Raw genomic sequence first — 17,867 nt, forward strand, 5'->3', positions numbered from 1 at the left:
CCTGTTTTTTGCACTTTGTTTTTCTTCAGGGAGTCCCTATGTATACTTGAACATTATTACGTAGATTTTAAACATTGTATTTTACCTCTTGCTGTAATGAATGTCTTTAGTAAAACTTTTCTAAGTTTTGCAAGAAGGTTGTATGTGACTTCAGTACATTTGAGTCAGTTTATGACTTTGAATACTTATAACCCCTACAAATTTTGTTTCAAATACTCTCTTGTTTGGGGTGTAGTCATTACATACGAGTATTATGGTGCCATTTTCTGTCCATATTTGTTCTATATAAGGAGTAGTAGAGAGCAGATCTCATATTCATAGACTTGTTTAGGAGAATGTTGTGTGATGGTAGAGAAATCAATTTGCAATTATGAAAATATGCAATATTTTTTCATCATGTATAATTTTGGTGCATTTTTCCTTTATTATAATAATAATAATAATAATAATACATGTTTTCCCGTATTTCAGACAGACCAGTCCAAAGTAATTCTCTTAGGCATCCCCCAAATCCACCAGTTAGGACTGGAGTTTCTATTTTTACATCGAGAAGCAACACTGTAAGTCTATTTTGATAATTTATAAATATGGCATATTGGTCAAATATGTAAAATGTTCTCTAACTATGGCTGTTTAAAGTTAAATAAAGTAGAATATTGCTAATTATACATCCCAACTAGAGATGAGCGGATCCGTGGAAGTCCCATTCGGCGGGGTAAGCCAAACTTTAAGATTAGCTTGGGACCTGAACTTGATCTGAGCCCTAATTGAATTCACTAATTGGGCAGTTCCTAAACAGATCACTTCTAGGGAAGGGTAGGTTGGGTTTTTAATTATTTTTTTTTTAGTGCACACTACATGCGATAACAATGTTATTATCTCCAGCTATTCAAACACAGTAAGCAGCTCACACTGGGCTGAGCACCACATGTACCTAACGCATACATTTTTGATGAATTTTTTACCAAGACGTATAGATTGGGTGCAGCAATATGGTGAAAAAATTTCAGCACCAACTCTCCATCTCTTGGCAAAAAAATGCACAAAAACGGTTTTGACGCCATTGCAGTGTGGTTTTGCGTTAGGAGGGGCAAATTTGATGCTGAAATCTGGTGCAGACATTTCAGCATCAAATTTTCATCTCCTGACAGAAAGCTGTACTAAAAGGGAGTCAAAAATATTTTTGTGCATTTTTTTGCCAAGAGATGCAGATTTGGAGCTGAAATTCTTACAACATATTGCTGCATCCAATCTATACCTCCTGGCAAAAAATTGCATCACTATTGTATTTAAATTGTATGATGTTTTGATGTGGTTTTTTTTGCCAGGAGGTGTAGATTTGGTGCTGTAATATGATGTAGACATTTTAGCACCAAATCTGCATCTCTTGTCAAAAAAACGCAGTTTTCTGCCAGGCGATGCGGGTCTGTGCACTTAGTGACCTTACCTGAGGTGAGATTACTGAGTTCATTAAGGTCCCATGAGGTCAGGTTACAAGCGATCACAGGTGGAGGGCCGTGGGAACCTCCATCTGTGTCCGCAAGTTACCTGAATGATGTGACCGCTGATCACTGCTCAGTCTCTGTTTGAAGTTACAATGAGCTGTCTTGTTTTATGGCCAGTTGCTGCGACTTCAGATGTAGCAGAGCTATAATTGCCGTGGGACCTCGTGTGGATTACGTCAGACCTTCAGGGGTATTTTTGCGGTTAATAAAGGGGTGAAAGAGGGTGCTTTTTGTCTTTTATTTCAAATAAAGGATTTTCTGGGTGTTTGTGTTTATTTACTTTCACTTACAAATTATGATAAGGGGGTGTCTCATAGATGCCTGCCATCACTAATCTAGGGCTTAGTGGCAGCTGTGGGCTGCGATTAACTCTTTATTACCCCGATTGCCACCGTACTAGGTCAGTCGGGAAGAGCCGGGTAATGTCCTGGGACTGTCGCATCTAATAAATGCAGCAAATCCTGGCAGCTGCTCTTTTCATTTACTCATTAATAATGGAGGTGTCTCATAGACCCTCTTTATTACTAATCTAGGGCTTAGTGGCAGCTGTGAGCTGCGATTAACTTTATAAACCTTATTACACTGATTAAACTATGTTTTCCTTGAAATGCCACAGCGTTTCAGAAACAAACATGCATGACTAAAATCTTTCAGCCAGTGTCTGATGCATGCTTTCTGGGGATCGGTCAAGGAGGAAGAGGGCTTAAATTCTAGAGCTCCCTATTGCATACAGCAATCCTAAAAGTTAATATTTACCCTTTAACAAGTTTTGCTAAGATGGAGAAAGGAGGCTTTTAAACCATGCAATGCTCTTATGGGAAAATGAATATGAAAGTTATATCTTCAGAGAGGAACAGGACTTGATCTCTAGGGCCAGCTATTGGAGATAGCAATCTTAAAACTCAATTTTGACTTATCAACAAATTTTGCCACATGACTTAGGATAAGAATCCAAACCAGTCACTTCCTTTGCAGACACTACTTTTGTTACACTATGTAATTTAATATTTTAAATGTGTATATTTATGTCTTACATGAAGAATAATGCGGCTGTTTCTATATAGATTCCTGGAGTGCAGTGTTCTTCAAGTCAAGAAAGCCCCAGAGTACCAAAGATAACAAAATGTATGTGGTATCGCTAATGCAAAAATTAATTTGCTTTTGAGTAGCACCTGGAGCCAAATCTATCTATAGCCAAGATCTATGTATTTGGTCAAATTGTGTATGTGTTTAACATGAAATTGTAACAAACAGAATGGTGACTATCAAATTGTTACAGCTGCATTGAAAATAAATGAGGTTCTTGATGCCACCTATGTGCCATGACAAGATAATTGGCACCGCTAAAATAGCTACCACTGGCAGACTTAGCGGAAGCTACTCCTCAGGTTACTCCAGCCTTCACCTTTTAACCCCTATACAAGGATCTGGACTTACACAGGTACACCTGGGATGGGGCTTATGGAATAAGGTGGTGCAAACTGACAGTAGTGAGGTAGTTAGGTCAGAACCAAGAGGGCAGAAAAAGTACAAAATCAGAATCCGAAAGGAAAGTCAGAAACACAGTGGTCGAAATAAGGAACAATGATAACAACCAGGAGTAAACCTGTCACGAATAGCACCCTGCTGCACACCAAATATACTGAAAATAATGCAATTGACAGATGATTAACCCCTTCACCCCAGGCGATTTTAATTTTTTGTTTTCGTTTTTCCTTTCCCTTCTTCCAAGAGCCATATTTTTTTTAATTTTTCCGTCAATATAGCCATATGAGGGCATGTTTTTTGTGAGACAAGTTGTACTTTTGAACAACACCTTTCATTCATTCATTCACCTTTTCATTCTGCCCCGTATTGTACTAGACAATGGAAAAAAAAATCAAAGTGCAGTAAAATTTAAAAAAAAAAGAGCAATTCCACAATTGTTTTTGGGGTCTTTTATTTACCATGTTCTCTATATGGTAAAACTAACCTGGTAATATGATTCCCCAGGTCACTATGAATTTGAAGATACCAAACATGTATAGTTTTTTTTTAATCTATGTGGTGAAAAAAAATCAGAAATTTGTAAAAAAAACAAAACAACTGAATGGCGCTTTTGTTGCAATTTTCTAAGATCCGTAACATTGTCATTTTTCGGGATCTGGGGCTCAGTGACAGTTTATTTTTTGCATCTTGTGCTGTTGGCTTTAATTATTCGTAGTCCGGCTGCCAGGTGTAGGTAGCAATCAGAATAAAGGAGTGGTGTCCATCTGCCGCATATAATTCTTTATTAATACTTTACTATACAATTTTTGGGTAGATACAACATTTTGATCACCTGTTATTGCATTTTAATGCAATGTTGCAACGACAAAACAAACATAATTCTGGAGTTTTGATATTTTTTTTCTCACTACACCTACAATCAGATTACCATACTTTTCATTTTAATAAGATGCATTGGATTATAAGACATACCCAAAATTTTGAGGAAAAAAAAAGTAAAATATGGGGTAGCAGCATGAAGATCAATGGACCGGAGGTGACACATGCACGAATGAGATATTGAGCCAACTCTGGGCACCATTATTTGAAGCCCGCACCAACAACATTTTCAGAATGGCCCCTACCTCAAAGCCCACAGCAGACCAGCTCACAGCCCCAACACAACCAGCAGCCCCAGCATGGCCCACAGCAAGCCCACAGCAAAGTGCCCGGGGGCTGCAGCATCTGCTGTGATGCCTCTCCACATCCCCGGTAAGCTATGTACAAATTATAAGATTTTTGGGAGGAAAAGTGCATCTTATAATTCGAAAAATACAGTAATTGATTTTATATTTTGATAGATTGGAGATTTCTGAACTTGGTGATTCCAAATATGTTTATTTTTTTATTGTAACTAGAAAAGAAAGGTAGCGCATATGAAAAGCACCCGTGGAGTGAGTCTGAAGTTTAGTTATGGAAATGCTCACCTTAGGAGGTTGTGCGCCCCTGCCCAACCCCAGTATTAAGTGTATAAATCCTCCAGGTGAAATGACAGTCTCCACTGACGTTACCGCTGGTGTGGTTGCTGAGTCCGGGCTTAGTATCGCTCCTGGCTCCTTGAGTCCACTGGCACCATGGATCTTGAAGCACCTGTGCGATCCTCCGTCCTCCGGCTGGGTTGTTCAGGTTAGACCTGGCAGGTCCTTTGCTCTAAGCAGCTCTTCCGAATTCCCTTAGAGGGAGTAGGCATATACGAGGATAGGAGTTTCGGTCTAATAGAGCGCTATTAGATGGGCTGCCAGTTTTATAAGATGATTAACTTTAATATTAATATAAGGTCCTGTTATTACTATATTACAGTAATAACAGGAGCTTATATATATTAAAGTTAATCATCTTATAAAACTGGCAGCCAATCTAATAGCGCTCTATTAGACCGAAACTCATATCCTCGTATATTTTTTTTATTGTGTTATTCTCAATGGGGCTAAAGGAGGGTGATTTTAACTTTTAATTTGTTTTTTCATAATTTAAAAACTTGTTTTTTTTTTTATTGATTGTACTTTATGCCTGCATAGTCTGATCCTTTCTGCCACATCGTAATGACTTGCTATGGCTTATTTAGAAAAATAAATGTTTTAACTGTATTTTAGAAATGAAGAGTTCACTCACAGATAAGAATTGTGTTTTCGATCTCTGTCCTTACTTAATGTGCATCAACATTTGTCTGTTTTGTTCTGTTATAGCACTAGCTCCAAGTGTAGACAGAACAACCAAGCCATTTACTCAAACACATGCTAGAAAACTGCCTCCTACTTCAGGTGAGTAAGCCTGCAACATATACTGTAACATATTTCACTTCTGATTTGGAATATTATATGAAGAAAGATAAAATTGTGTAAAAACTATCGCACCGTGATCAATACGTACCAAATTTCCAATCTGAAACATACCCCATACTCAAATTTCTTTTGTCGAGCTAAAATGTAATAATTATTTACAATGTACATTAAATATTGGGGTGTCAGGGAAAAACATTTCTCCTTGCGGAGACTGACAAACCGATCTGGCTGTCAGTGGTTAGGAGTCTTATAGCTTCAGTGCTCCTCTGGGAAATATTCAAATTGTCTCTTCAGGGAGGAAGGAGACAAACTCTAGTGTCACCTATTGGAAGTAGCAATTCTAAAAGTCAAAAGTGACTCTCCAATGAGCCTTTTCATATGACTTAGTATTTTTATGCCAGATCAGAACCTCAATTTACAGTCACGGTGTTTCGGGATGATTGTCCCTCGTCAGTGCAAAGTATGAAGTCTGATTTGGCTAAATAGAAACTCTACTGGGGTCTCAGGGGTAAATGTTTCTCTTTGCGGAGACTGACAAACCAATCTGGCAGTCAGTGGTGAGGATTCTAATATCTGCAATGCTTCTTTGGGAAATATTCAAAATGCCTCTTCAGGGAGGAAGGAGACAAACTCTAGCGCCACCTATTAGAGTTTGTCTCCTTCCTCCCTGAAGAAACAATTTCATTAAATATTATTAATTAATCCTAGGCAAGCCTAATTATCAAATGCTATAAAAGGAATTGTCCAACATTCGGACAACCCCTTATCAATCCCAGTGTCACGCATGTAAAATAATAGCATGTATATGCACCTCCTGTGCCGCTACCGTTCCAATGTTGTTGACACTAGGTCTCCCAGGGATCATGTGACATTATTACGTCACGACATTTCTGCACCCGAACTGTGGTTGCTTCATTCTTCTCACCTTCAGACGTATCGCATGAAAGCAGAAGAAGTGAGATAGCAGCAGGTCTCATTTCCTCCGGATGTATTATGTGGTTTGTCCAAAGGAAGGGAGAGTAAACCCAGTGCTAATTGGTGTAACAATATGACATGATCCCTGGGTGAGCCAATGGTGACGCCTCTGTAACGGCACCAGCACCGGAGCAATATAAGTTTTATTATTTTTCAAGGGGGAAATATAGAGATTGCGAAGGAGGATGTCCTGGAAATGGACAACCTCTTTAATAAAAAGGCAGTTGACTAGTTTATTTGCAAAGATAACTTTCAGACTTAAGGGTGCTTTACACGCTGCAACATCGCTAACGATATATCGTCGGGGTCACGTCATTAGTGACGCACATCCGGCGCCGTTTGCGACATCGCAGCGTGTGACACCAATGAACGACGATCAACGAGTGCAAAAATGTGAAAAATCGTTGCTCGTTGACACGTCGTTCATTTCCTTAATATAGTTGCTGCTGCAGGTATGATGTTGTTCGTCGTTCCTGCGGCAGCACACATCGCTATGTGTGACACCGCAGGAATGACGAACATCTCCTTACCTGCGTCCACCGGCAATGAGGAAGGAAGAAGGTGGGCAACATGTTGCGGCTGCTCATCTCCGCCCCTCCTCTGCTATTGGATGGCTGCCGTGTGACGTTGCTGTGACGCCGCGCAAACCGCCCCCTTAGAAAGGAGGTGGATCACCAGCCAGAGCGACGTCGCAGGGAAGGTAAGTCCATGTGACGGGTGTTAGCGATGTTGTGCACCACGGGCAGCGATTTGTCCGTGTCGCACAACCGACGGGGGCGGGTACGCTCGCTAGCGATATCGGTACCGATATGCAGCATGTAAAGTACCCTTTAAAGGGAACCTGTCTGCAGGATTTACCTCTTTAATCAACCACAATGACAGCAATAGCCTTATACAGTCAGGGCCAGAAATATTTGGACAGTGACACAAGTTTTGTTATTTTAGCTGTTTACAAAAACATGTTCAGAAATACAATTATATATATAATATGGGCTGAGAGTTCACACTCCCAGCTGCAATATGAGAGTTCTGTTGTTGTTTCAAATCCAATGTGGTGGCATGCAGAACCCAACTAGCGAAAATTGTGTCCCTGTCCAAATATTTCTGGCCCTAAATGTACATGAGGTGCACAATTGTTTGTCAATTTGTATTTTTAATGATTTATTTTATTATTGAACAACTACAGTGGTGTTGGGCAACACAAAAGTTTAATAAACCTGGAACCTGAATATTTAAAGGGAATCTGTCAACAGATGCTTTTGCTACCTTATCTAAGAGAAGCATGTGTCGCGGGCGGAGGAGGGGACGCTGCGCCCACCCAGTGCTCGGGTCCGGCTGCTGCTGCTGCTGCTGCTCGGTGGTGGCTTGAGCGGTGGGCCAGATCCCGGGGACTCGAGTGGCACTCCTCGCCCGTGAGTGAAAAGGGGAATGATTTTGGGGATTTATTGTCCGTGACGTCACCCACGGTTGTGGTGAAGTTGGGACACCACCGCTGCTCTGGACGGGGATCCCGGGAGCGATGACAGGGAGCAGCTTGGATGTTGGTTCTCCCCTCCTTGGGTAGGGGGGTTGGTTGTCCCGGGGCCCGGTGAGGGTTTGGGGAATGCAGGCGGGTTACGGGGCCTGGCGAGGTGCAGGGTCGCGGGGGCAGTGCTGTGCCGCACGGCACGGTGGTACTCACTCAGCCAGTAATCCACACAGAGTCTCTGGTCAAACAAACGGCTGGATGGACGGGTCCCACAGGCGGCTGCGGTTGTTCTCCTCCCGGCAGGTTGATGGTGACTGCCTTTCCCTGCACCTGTGTTGTGTTTACGGTTCCAATGGCTTCCCACCGGTAACCCGCTCCCCAGCTTGGATGGATGCTGAGGGAGCCCCTTTTGCCCGCAGGCTCTGGCCCTGGGAACTGTAGCCTTGGCGGTGACTGTGTTTCCCTCTACGGTGTGAGCTGTTGCCTTCAATCGGGTCTTGGCTGCTGGGAAACCCCGGAGGTTCCCTTCGCTAACGGATTTGACCAGTTTTACGGCGACTCCTAGCCTGGTCGGGGTCCATAGGCCCTGCCGGATGGTGCTGGCTTCTCGTTACTCCCCGATCCGGTACCGCTGGTCCACTGCCCGTCCACGGTCCATACGGTTTGCTCCAATTAGCCTCTCCTGCAGATGGTCACCACCGTCTGCCAACCATGCTGAGTGCCTGGGCCACACACCCGGACACGGTCAGAGTGCTCCTCTACCACTTCTCTCCAAAACTAAACTCTCACTGACTCCTTTTCCCACCTCCAGGACTGTGAACTCCTCGGTGGGTGGGACCAACCGCCTGGCCCACCCCCTGGTGTGGACATCAGCCCCTGGAGGAAGGCAACAAGGATTTTGTGTTTGGCTTTGGTGTGCCTAACCGGGGTGTAGAGTGTGTTGGTGTAGTACCTGTGACGACCTGGCTTGTCCAGGGCGCCACACATGATGTAAGCAAAGAGACCTTGAATCCACTGATGTATCACTTAGGTTACTTACTTCAGTCATTCTGATGTAGGGTCAGTCGGGGGTTCAGCCGAGGCATGCGATTATAGTCGTGTCCCCGGCCGATGCGCTACATGAAAAAGGTATTGAATGTGGAATATAGGTAGTGGGAGATGCACTCTCAGGTGTTGTTATTCCACTACCTTTGTGATCGATCCTCGTCCCCATAAATCAATGACAGACGCTGTGCTTTCTTCCAACACTTGAACTTTACTACAGGTCACAAATTCAGATAAAACTTCTTCTCCAAAAGGGAGGCACAACTTCTCTTCAAGACGGGAAACATATTTTTATATCATATTCATCATCCTGGCAGTCAGAGTCCCACCGGAGTCCTGGAGCACCGACCCTTCACACTATGGGTTTGTAGATTCTGGCTAGGGTGGTTCCCACTTCAGGAGTCCCTAAAATCCATGGTCATGGCAGCTGGCCCTAAGACTTAACCCCATGCTTTCTGGGTACCGTGCATATTCTACTTGACCCTTTAGCCGCAGGAGCGTTCTTCACTTGCTCCCAGAAATTTCTCTGTCTGCACAGCTTTTTTCTTAGGTAAAGGAGGGAATTTCCCTGTACCCGGCTACTCCTCCGGAGATGCGGTCTTTTTCTTAGGCCACACCTGTTTTTTTCCACTTCGTCCCGCCCGCTGAATTCTGTACTATAGCTGCGGGTGGGGATTTCTGTCAGGGCGCACCCTCCTTGGTTGACTGATTTGTCACTGTAACTCGAGGGAGTGGGCCATATCTTTGCACCGTTGCGCCATTGCTCTGCCCATGCTGAACTCGTCGTCCTTCTCTGACGACCACTGCCATCTTAGGTCCTCTCAGCCATGCACAGACAGGGATACTGCATGTTCTCACTGCTAGGTAGGCAGGAACAAGGCATGTAAGTTCATCCTGTCGACTGCACCAAAATGTGGTGGCGAGCATGGTGCAGGCAGTGGCAGTCGTGGTCACAGGGGCAACAGGTAACAGTGCAGCTGTCCGTTAAGCCCTTGCCTCCCCATCGCCACACCACACACAGGAGAACTCCGCACTAATTCAGGCGACACCATTTTCACTCTCTTAGTGAATAAAGTCCAGGCAGTTTTTCTTTCAAACACATAAACTTTATTGCTCTTACACTTCTTCATTACTTTGGCCAACGTTCCACCGGTACACATCCCATAGGGGTTTCTTCTACTTCTATGTGTCATATACAATTTAGCAGCTGTCTGTAGTCCAGGCACCTGGGTTTTGTCTGACACCTCTAGGCCTCTCATTCCTCCATCCTACTTCACACTGGCACCAACTGGGTCATTAAGTCTGTTGGGCCACTTCACCACACCCACAGGGGACGCTAATGACCCGCCCCAGGGCCGTGGGGTACTCGGTTCCGGGTGTTGGTTAATGGGATTATGTCACGGGGGCCTGTACCCGGTTCCGTGGCCCTGGTGGTCGCTGAAAGTCAATAAATAATAAAAATAAATAAATAAATAAATAAAAAAGTAATAAAGAAAAGAAAAAAATAAATAAATAAAAGTATTTCGTGACGCCACCTACGGTTCCAGTATGGTTACTTGGGCTGCAGGTCAGACCTCTGGGGTGATGGTTAGGCAGCCAGTTCCCGTAGGTGAAGCGGGGTCCCCAGGGCAGTTTTAGTAGTACACAGATATGGCGGTTTTTCTTCACAGCCTTTTCAACTGTCACTTAAGTGCAGCAGCCTATGGCTCCTCAGATGAAGAAATAAAGTGCGTCACACCAATTCATTAACTCTGACCAGATTTTTCTTGCAGGTGTTAAAAAGGGGTTCAGTTTCTGATGTTACAGTTTTTGGTGATCTGGGAACAGTTCAGGATCTCTGCACCAGGTTAGTTGTGTGGCCTCCCTGCTGCGCTATGTTTCTCATTGGTACTAGGCTGCCTGTAGCTATACCTTGTCCCTCTCTCACTGTCTTCACCTGTATGGCAGGCGGCGGGAGCTTCTCTAAGGGGCACTGCTGTACTCACTGCGGTCCCTAAGCACTGTGTAGCGGCTTTGCCTTCAGGTTCTTGCTGTGGCCAGGAGATCTGCAGTCTCCCTGGCCCCCGGTCTTTATTGCTGGGCAGATTAGATCCCTCACAATCTCGGACGCCGGTGTCCGATAATCAGCGCTGTTCCTTGGGGATGAACCGGTCTGGCTCCACCTCCCCGGTCACTCCTCTTTTGCCTCACTCTTGATCCCTCAGGCGGTCACACAGTTACTTGTGCGGGCTAAGCACTGCCCTCTCCATTTTGATGTCTCCCCCTCCATTTTGATGTCTCCCCTCACTCTCTGCTCGCACAGTCTCCTTTTCTCCAACTGTCTCTCTGACTCCGCCTCCAAACCTGGCTTTAAAGGGGACCTCACCTGAACTCGACTTGTAGAGCTCCCCCTCCAGGCTTGGAGTGGAAATGTTGTATGTGGGATTACCTGATGTGGAGATCCTTCCCTGCCCAGGTACAGGTATATTTGTGGCAACTGAACCCTGGGGTGCCACATTCCCCCTTAGTTAAATTCAGTACTCCTGGACTGGAAACACAAACTTATAAAACATTAGGAACAATAAAGAGTAGTACAAAGTCTTAAAAAATAAAAATTACAAAAAACAATAAAACAGAAAAATGCAGTCCTTCCGCTGCAAAATGTGAGTATGGTAAATATAAGAACGTTTTTGACCACTACCAGTTCTGTGGTCTATTGGTCCATAAAAGTTCAAGAAGATGCAAAAGTTCATGCAAAAAGTCCTGCAGGCTCAACACGCTTGACGGTTACGGATTTACTTAGTTGCAATAAACAAATAAATAAAATATTTTTACATTTTACTAACTACTACACTTTCTATTTAATTTTCTTCTATATAACGGGACGGGGGCTGACCAACGTTGCTACAGCTAGACCTACGTAATGCCTGTGTCACAACTGGTCGGTGCAGTGTACTGGTACCTAGTGCTGGTGCTATGCGTGCACTATCTACTAGTCTGCATGAGGATCTACGCAATATTGGTATGCGTGAATGTTGTCTTAGTCTTACCATAGGACTGGCAGGATCCCCAATAGCAGGGTTCTCTGGTTCTACTGCGACAGGTTGTGCTTCTGAAACGTTGACCGGTTCCTCCAGTCTTTCTGGGACTTTTACTGGTTGAGCGCCAGTCAATAATGGTATAATTATGGCTCCATTGTTCTGAGGCCAACTTTCAGGAAAATCACCAAGTACTGTTCTTATCATCTTCTCTTTCTTTTCCTCTTTAGGTTGAGGTATACAGGGGATTACTTCTTTTTGCTTCAACTGTTCAGGACATTTTTTTAAGGTGGTCTCTAGAAACTGCCGCTGACGTTTTTCCCTTATCCTTGGTGATTAAGCAGATTTTCTTTTTGTCAAATTTAGAGGGCATGGTTCTGTGTATGGTTCTGCTTCCCACTGGTCATCAAGCTTATGGGTCTTTCTTTTTTCTTTTTATAACCATCTCTCCAGGTATTAAAGGAGCAGCTGGTGCATTCTTGTTATAATCTTTCTCTTGCCTTTCTCTAACTTGGTCTAGGCTTCTTTCTACGCACTCCTGTACCTTTTTGTACTGCTCTTGGCGCTTAGTGTCCCAATCAGCTTTAGGTGAACTGGTTTCAGGAACGACAATTCCCATCTCTAGGTCAACTGGTAACTTCCCGGGTCTTGCTCTCATCAAGTATGCTGGCGTGCAATTGGTGGAACTCACAGGGATATTGTTGTACATGTCCACTAAATCAGGCAACTTCTCTGGCCACATGCTTCTTTCTTCCAAGGGCAAGGTTTTTAACAGGTCTATAACAACCTGGTTCATTTTCTCACACATGCCGTTTGTCTGTGGGTGATTCGGTGTGGTTCGGATTTTCTTACATCCATACAGGTTGCAAAACTCCTGGAACACTTCAGCTTCGAACGCAGAACCTTGATCCGTCAACACCTGTTCCGGGTAGCCATGTGGTCTGCAGAAGTAGGCTTGAAAGGTTCTCGCTGCGGTTCTTGCTGTCAAGTCCTTTACAGGTACTACCACCAGAAACCGGGAATAGTGGTCCACCATAGTGAGGGCATACGTATAACCGGATCTACTGGGTGTCAACTTCACATGGTCCAAAGCTACAAGTTCCAGCGGCTGCTTGGTGACAATTGGTTGTAGTGGAGCTCTTTGACTGTCACGATCCTTTCTTCTCAGGTTGCATGGGCCACAGTTTCGGCACCAGTTCTCAATGGTAGTTCTCATGCCAACCCAATAGAATCTGTGGCGTAACAGTACCTCAAGCTTCTTCCACCCGAAGTGTCCTGCTCCGTCATGGTACGCCTCCAGCACCATCTGAACATCTCTCTTCGGTACCACTATTTGCCACACCCTCTCATAGGTTCGGGGGTTGATGTAATGTCTGCATAGCCTACCCCTGTAGATGAACAATCTTCTCTTTTCCTTCCACAGGTGCTGCGCTTCTGGTGGGGCATCTGGGCTAAGACTTGAGTCTGGTTGGATTATTAGCTCTTTTACTAGGCGAACAGCTGGATCGCTGTCTTGCGTTTCCTCCCACCCGTGGTAAGGTAACGGGTTCAGCGTGGCCTCTTGGCATTTGCCTTTAACACCTTGGTTACACTGGGATGCACTGTTGCGGTGAAAAGCCGGCAGCTCTATCTCTTCTAGCTCATCCGAGTCTTCTCCTGCATCTGGTAAATGGGGCATTCTCGACAATGCATCAGCATTAGAGTTTTTGTGGCCTGCCAGATATTTGATGGTGAAGTCATAGTTTGACAACCGGGCCATCCATCGCTGCTCTAGTGCACCTAGCTTTGCGGAGTCCAAGTGGGTAAGCGGGTTGTTATCCGTAAATATGGTAAACTTCACAGCCGCCAGGTAGTGCTTGAACCGTTCAGTGACGGCCCAGACTAAGGCCAGGAATTCCAGCTTGAACGAACTATAGTTTTCCGGGTTTCTCTCAGTAGGACGGAGCTTCCTGCTTGCAAAGGCAATTACACGTTCTTTGCCATTCTGCACCTGCGACAGCACAGCTCCCAATCCCACATTACTGGCATCTGTGTACAGCACGAATGGAAGATTATAATCAGGGTAGGCCAGGATTTCCTCACCGGTCAGGTCCCACTTCATGTGCTTGAAGGAGTCTTCTTCTTTCTCACCCCATTCAAACGGAGGGCCGGATGTCTTGCCCTTTTTGGTCTGGCCTACCAGGAGATCTTGCAAAGGCGCCGCAATTTTCGTGAAGTCCTTTATGAACCTCCTGTAGTATCCTACCAGCCCCAAGAACTGACGCACCTCTTTGACGGTTATTGGCTTTGGCCAGTCTCTGATAGCAGTGACCTTTTCAGGGTCTGGTGCCACACCATCCGCACTGACCACATGCCCAAGATACTGAACCTTCGGCTTCAGCAAATGTCATTTTGAAGGCTTTAGTTTCATACCAAACTTTGACAATGCTTCAAACACCTCGGCCAGGTGCTCCAGATGTTCCTCATACGCCTTGGAATACACGATGACATCATCAAGATATATCAGTACAGTCTCGAAGTTTCGGTGCCCCAGGCAACACTCCATCAGCCTTTGGAACGTGCCGGGTGCATTGCAGAGTCCAAACGGCATGCTGTTGTACTCACACAGACCCATCGGCGTCGTGAATGCGGTCTTCTCTCGATCTTCTTCTGCCATGGAAACCTGCCAATACCCACTGGTAAGATCTAAGGTGGAAAAGAAATTAGCAGCCTTCAGTGCAGCAAGTGATTCCTCAATGCGGGGCAACGGGTAAGCATCCTTGTGTGTTATGCGGTTTATCTGCCTATAGTCAACGCACATCCTCATTGTGCCATCTTTCTTTCTTACCAGGACAAGTGGAGCTGACCAGGGGCTACAACTATCTCTAATAACCCCAGCTTCCTTCATTTCCCGTAACATATCTTTAGCACACTGATAGTGAGCTGGTGGTATAGGCCTGTATCTCTCTTTTATAGGTGGATGGTCTCCCGTGGGTATGCGATGGTGTACCCCTTTTATCCGCCCAAAGTCTAATGGATGCTTACTAAAGACCCGTTCATATTCCTTCACCACCCGATAAACTCCGTGCCTTTGGTAAGAAGGGGTGGAATCAGTGCCGACATGCAGCTTCTGACACCAGTCTTCCAGCTGTCCCTTGGAGCTGTTGTCCTCCGCCTGGTCGGACGGGGTCAAGGGTTCCACTGCCTGAATTGAGTTGTTGTTGACAGTGAACAACTTGACAACAGTAGCATATCTGGGTAGCTTGACCTCTTCCTCTCCACAGTTTAAAACTCGTACAGGTACCCTCCCTTTGCGTACATCAACTATCCCCCTGGCTGTCAGGACTGTGGGCCTACTATCTGAGTACATGGGCTCTACCATTGCCTGGTAATCCTGCCCTCTGAGGCCTATAGCTGCCCGACACCAAATCATCACTTCACTTCTTGGGGGTAACACAATGGGGAATGGGTCGCTTACCCGTACACTGCCGATTTCTCCACCAGACAACTCTACCTGTTGTCTCTGCAGAAGGGCTTTGATTTCTTTCTGTAGGACCCTCTGCTGCCCGATGCTGGCAGTTTCTGCAACCTGCTGGAGCAAGAAAAGAACTTCTCCTAGACAATTTTCAACAACATTAGTACCTAATATCATTGTTGGATTTCTTTCACGACAATCAGTGTCCACCACAATAAGTCCTTGGCCCTTTAGCTCCTCCCTCCCCACCTTTATCGTCACCTCCTTGTACACTACTTGTGATACTGGCTGTCCATTAGCAGCATTTATAGTAAGGTCTGGGTCTGGGCGAGTGAGCTCAGAATCGGCCCAAAATCTTTTGTAAAGGATATGCAGGATCGTCGTCACCTGTGAGCCAGTGTCCAATAGAGCAAGTGTGGGAATGCCATCTAGCACGATAGATAGGAATGGTCGTCCTCCCACATATCTATCGTGCCAGTTCGATGGGCCTGGTTGTTTTATTCCTGGTGGCCGGCCCGCTGCCCCAGGAGTCGCTGGTTTAAAGGACATGACCTGGCAAAGTGGCCCGCCTCGTTACAACGGCGGCAGATAGGTTGTCCTGACGAGTCGTAGCGGTCGTTGGGTCTTCCTCTGGGCGGTGGGTTCCTCCTTCCTCGCATCCATGGGATTTCCTCAAGGCTGTCAGCCAACTGGATCCTGTCCGATGACTGTGGTTTCTGCTGGAGTTGCATGGCCTTTAGGAGCATGGCCACATCTTTTGTCAGCTGCTGTACCTGGGAACGCAAGTCATCAGAGGCACCAGGTATTACAGTCTGTCCATTGATTTCTGCTGGAGTTAAGGAAAGGGACGCCACCTCTGAGGGAGAGGTGATGGCTTGCCGCGGTTGAGGTGCGGGGTCTGTAGTCACAGGGACTCGCAGTGCTCTAATGGCCTGGTTCTTCAGAGTTACAAAGTCTAGACTCGGATGCTCCATGACCCATAGACGCAGCTGTGTTTGATGAATTGGTGAATGTAGCCCCTCAAGAAACTGTTCAATTAACATTTTATCTTCCTCTCGTGCACTTTCAGGGTCTACCTGCTTTACAGCCTGCAGCGCCTCCTGAAGGTTCAATGCATAATCCCGTATGCTATCCTGCGGCCTTTGTTTGCAGTTGTAAAACTTCATTCTTAGCTCAGCTACAGTAGGAGTTTCAAAAGCAGCTTTTAAATTAGCAAATATCTGGGTTATTGTCCTTTTATCTGTATTCAGCCAGGATTTAACCTCTCGCTCTGCTGCACCCGTCAGTTGCCCCAGCAAAACAGACACTTTTTGCTTGTCAGTCATAGAGTATATATCCAGGAAATTGCACATCTTTTCTCTAAATTCAGCTAGGGTATTGGGCTCCCCAGCATATTGCGGTAACCATGCCGCCCCTGGGACATACGGCAGAGCAAGCGGCATGATCGGGACTACAGCTTCAGGTGCTGCAGCTGCTCCAGCGGCATCAGCATCGCCTTGCATCTCCATCCTCACTGTGGCGCAGTTAGTTTTTCAAATGCTCAAAATGGCGGCAAAGTTCAGTTATTATTAAACGGTTTTCAAGGCACACGTTACCCAGGGTTACTGGGCCTTGTCCAGATCCTGTTCGTGACGCCAAAAGCTGACCCGCCCCAGGGCCGTGGGGTACTCGGTTCCGGGTGTTGGTTAATGGGATTATGTGACGGGGGCCTGTACCCGGTTCCGTGGCCCTGGTGGTCGCTGAAAGTCAATAAATAATAAAAATAAAAATAAATAAATAAATAAAAAAAATAATAAAGAAAAGAAAAAAAAAAAAAATAAAGAAAAGTATTTCGTGACGCCACCTACGGTTCCAGTATGGTTACTGGGGCTGCAGGTCAGACCTCTGGGGTGATGGTTAGGCAGCCAGTTGTTTACGCTTCCCGTAGGTGAAGCGGGGTCCCCAGGGCAGTTTTTGTAGTACACAGATATGCCGGTTTTTCTTCACAGCCTTTTCAACTGTCACTTTAGTGCAGCAGCCTATGGCTCCTCAGATGAAAAAATAAAGTGCATCACACCAATTCATTAACTCTGACCAGATTTTACTTGCAGGTGTTAAAAAGGGGTTCAGTTTCTGATGTTACAGTTTTTGGTGATCTGGGAACAGTTCAGGATCTCTGCACCAGGTTAGTTGTGTGGCCTCCCTGCTGCGCTATGTTTCTCTTTGGTGCTAGGCTGCCTGTAGCTATACCTTGTCCCTCTCTCACTGTCTTCACCTGTATGGCAGGCGGCGGGAGCTTCTCTAAGGAGCACTGCTGTACTCACTGCGGTCCCTAAGCTCTGTGTAGCGGCTTTGCCTTCAGGTTCTTGCTGCGGCCAGGAGATCTGCAGTCTCCCTGGCCCCCGGTCTTTATTGCTGGGCAGATTAGATCCCTCACAATCTCGGACGCCGGTGTCCGATAATCAGCGCTGTTCCTTGGGGATGAACCGGTCTGGCTTCACCTCCCCGGTCACTCCTCTTTTGCCTCACTCTTGATCCCTCAGGCGGTCACACAGTTACTTGTGCGGGCTAAGCACTGCCCTCTCCATTTTGATGTCTCCCCTCACTCTCTGCTCG

At 45.6% G+C, this 17,867-nt stretch overlaps 1 protein-coding gene across 1 annotated transcript in view; it reads left to right on the forward strand.

The window, feature by feature from the left end:
• The window catches only part of LCP2 (lymphocyte cytosolic protein 2), a 365,493-nt gene that overhangs the window by 230,141 nt on the left and 117,485 nt on the right, over positions 1-17,867 (forward strand). Inside the window, exons 8-10 of the mRNA XM_075342299.1 lie at positions 472-560; positions 2,570-2,630; positions 5,219-5,293. Of these exons, the coding sequence (XP_075198414.1) occupies positions 472-560; positions 2,570-2,630; positions 5,219-5,293 (225 nt within the window). The remainder of the gene's footprint in view (positions 1-471; positions 561-2,569; positions 2,631-5,218; positions 5,294-17,867) is intronic.

Source organism: Anomaloglossus baeobatrachus, chromosome 4, assembly GCF_048569485.1.
Source record: "Anomaloglossus baeobatrachus isolate aAnoBae1 chromosome 4, aAnoBae1.hap1, whole genome shotgun sequence".
Taxonomy (NCBI): Eukaryota; Metazoa; Chordata; class Amphibia; order Anura; family Aromobatidae; genus Anomaloglossus; species Anomaloglossus baeobatrachus.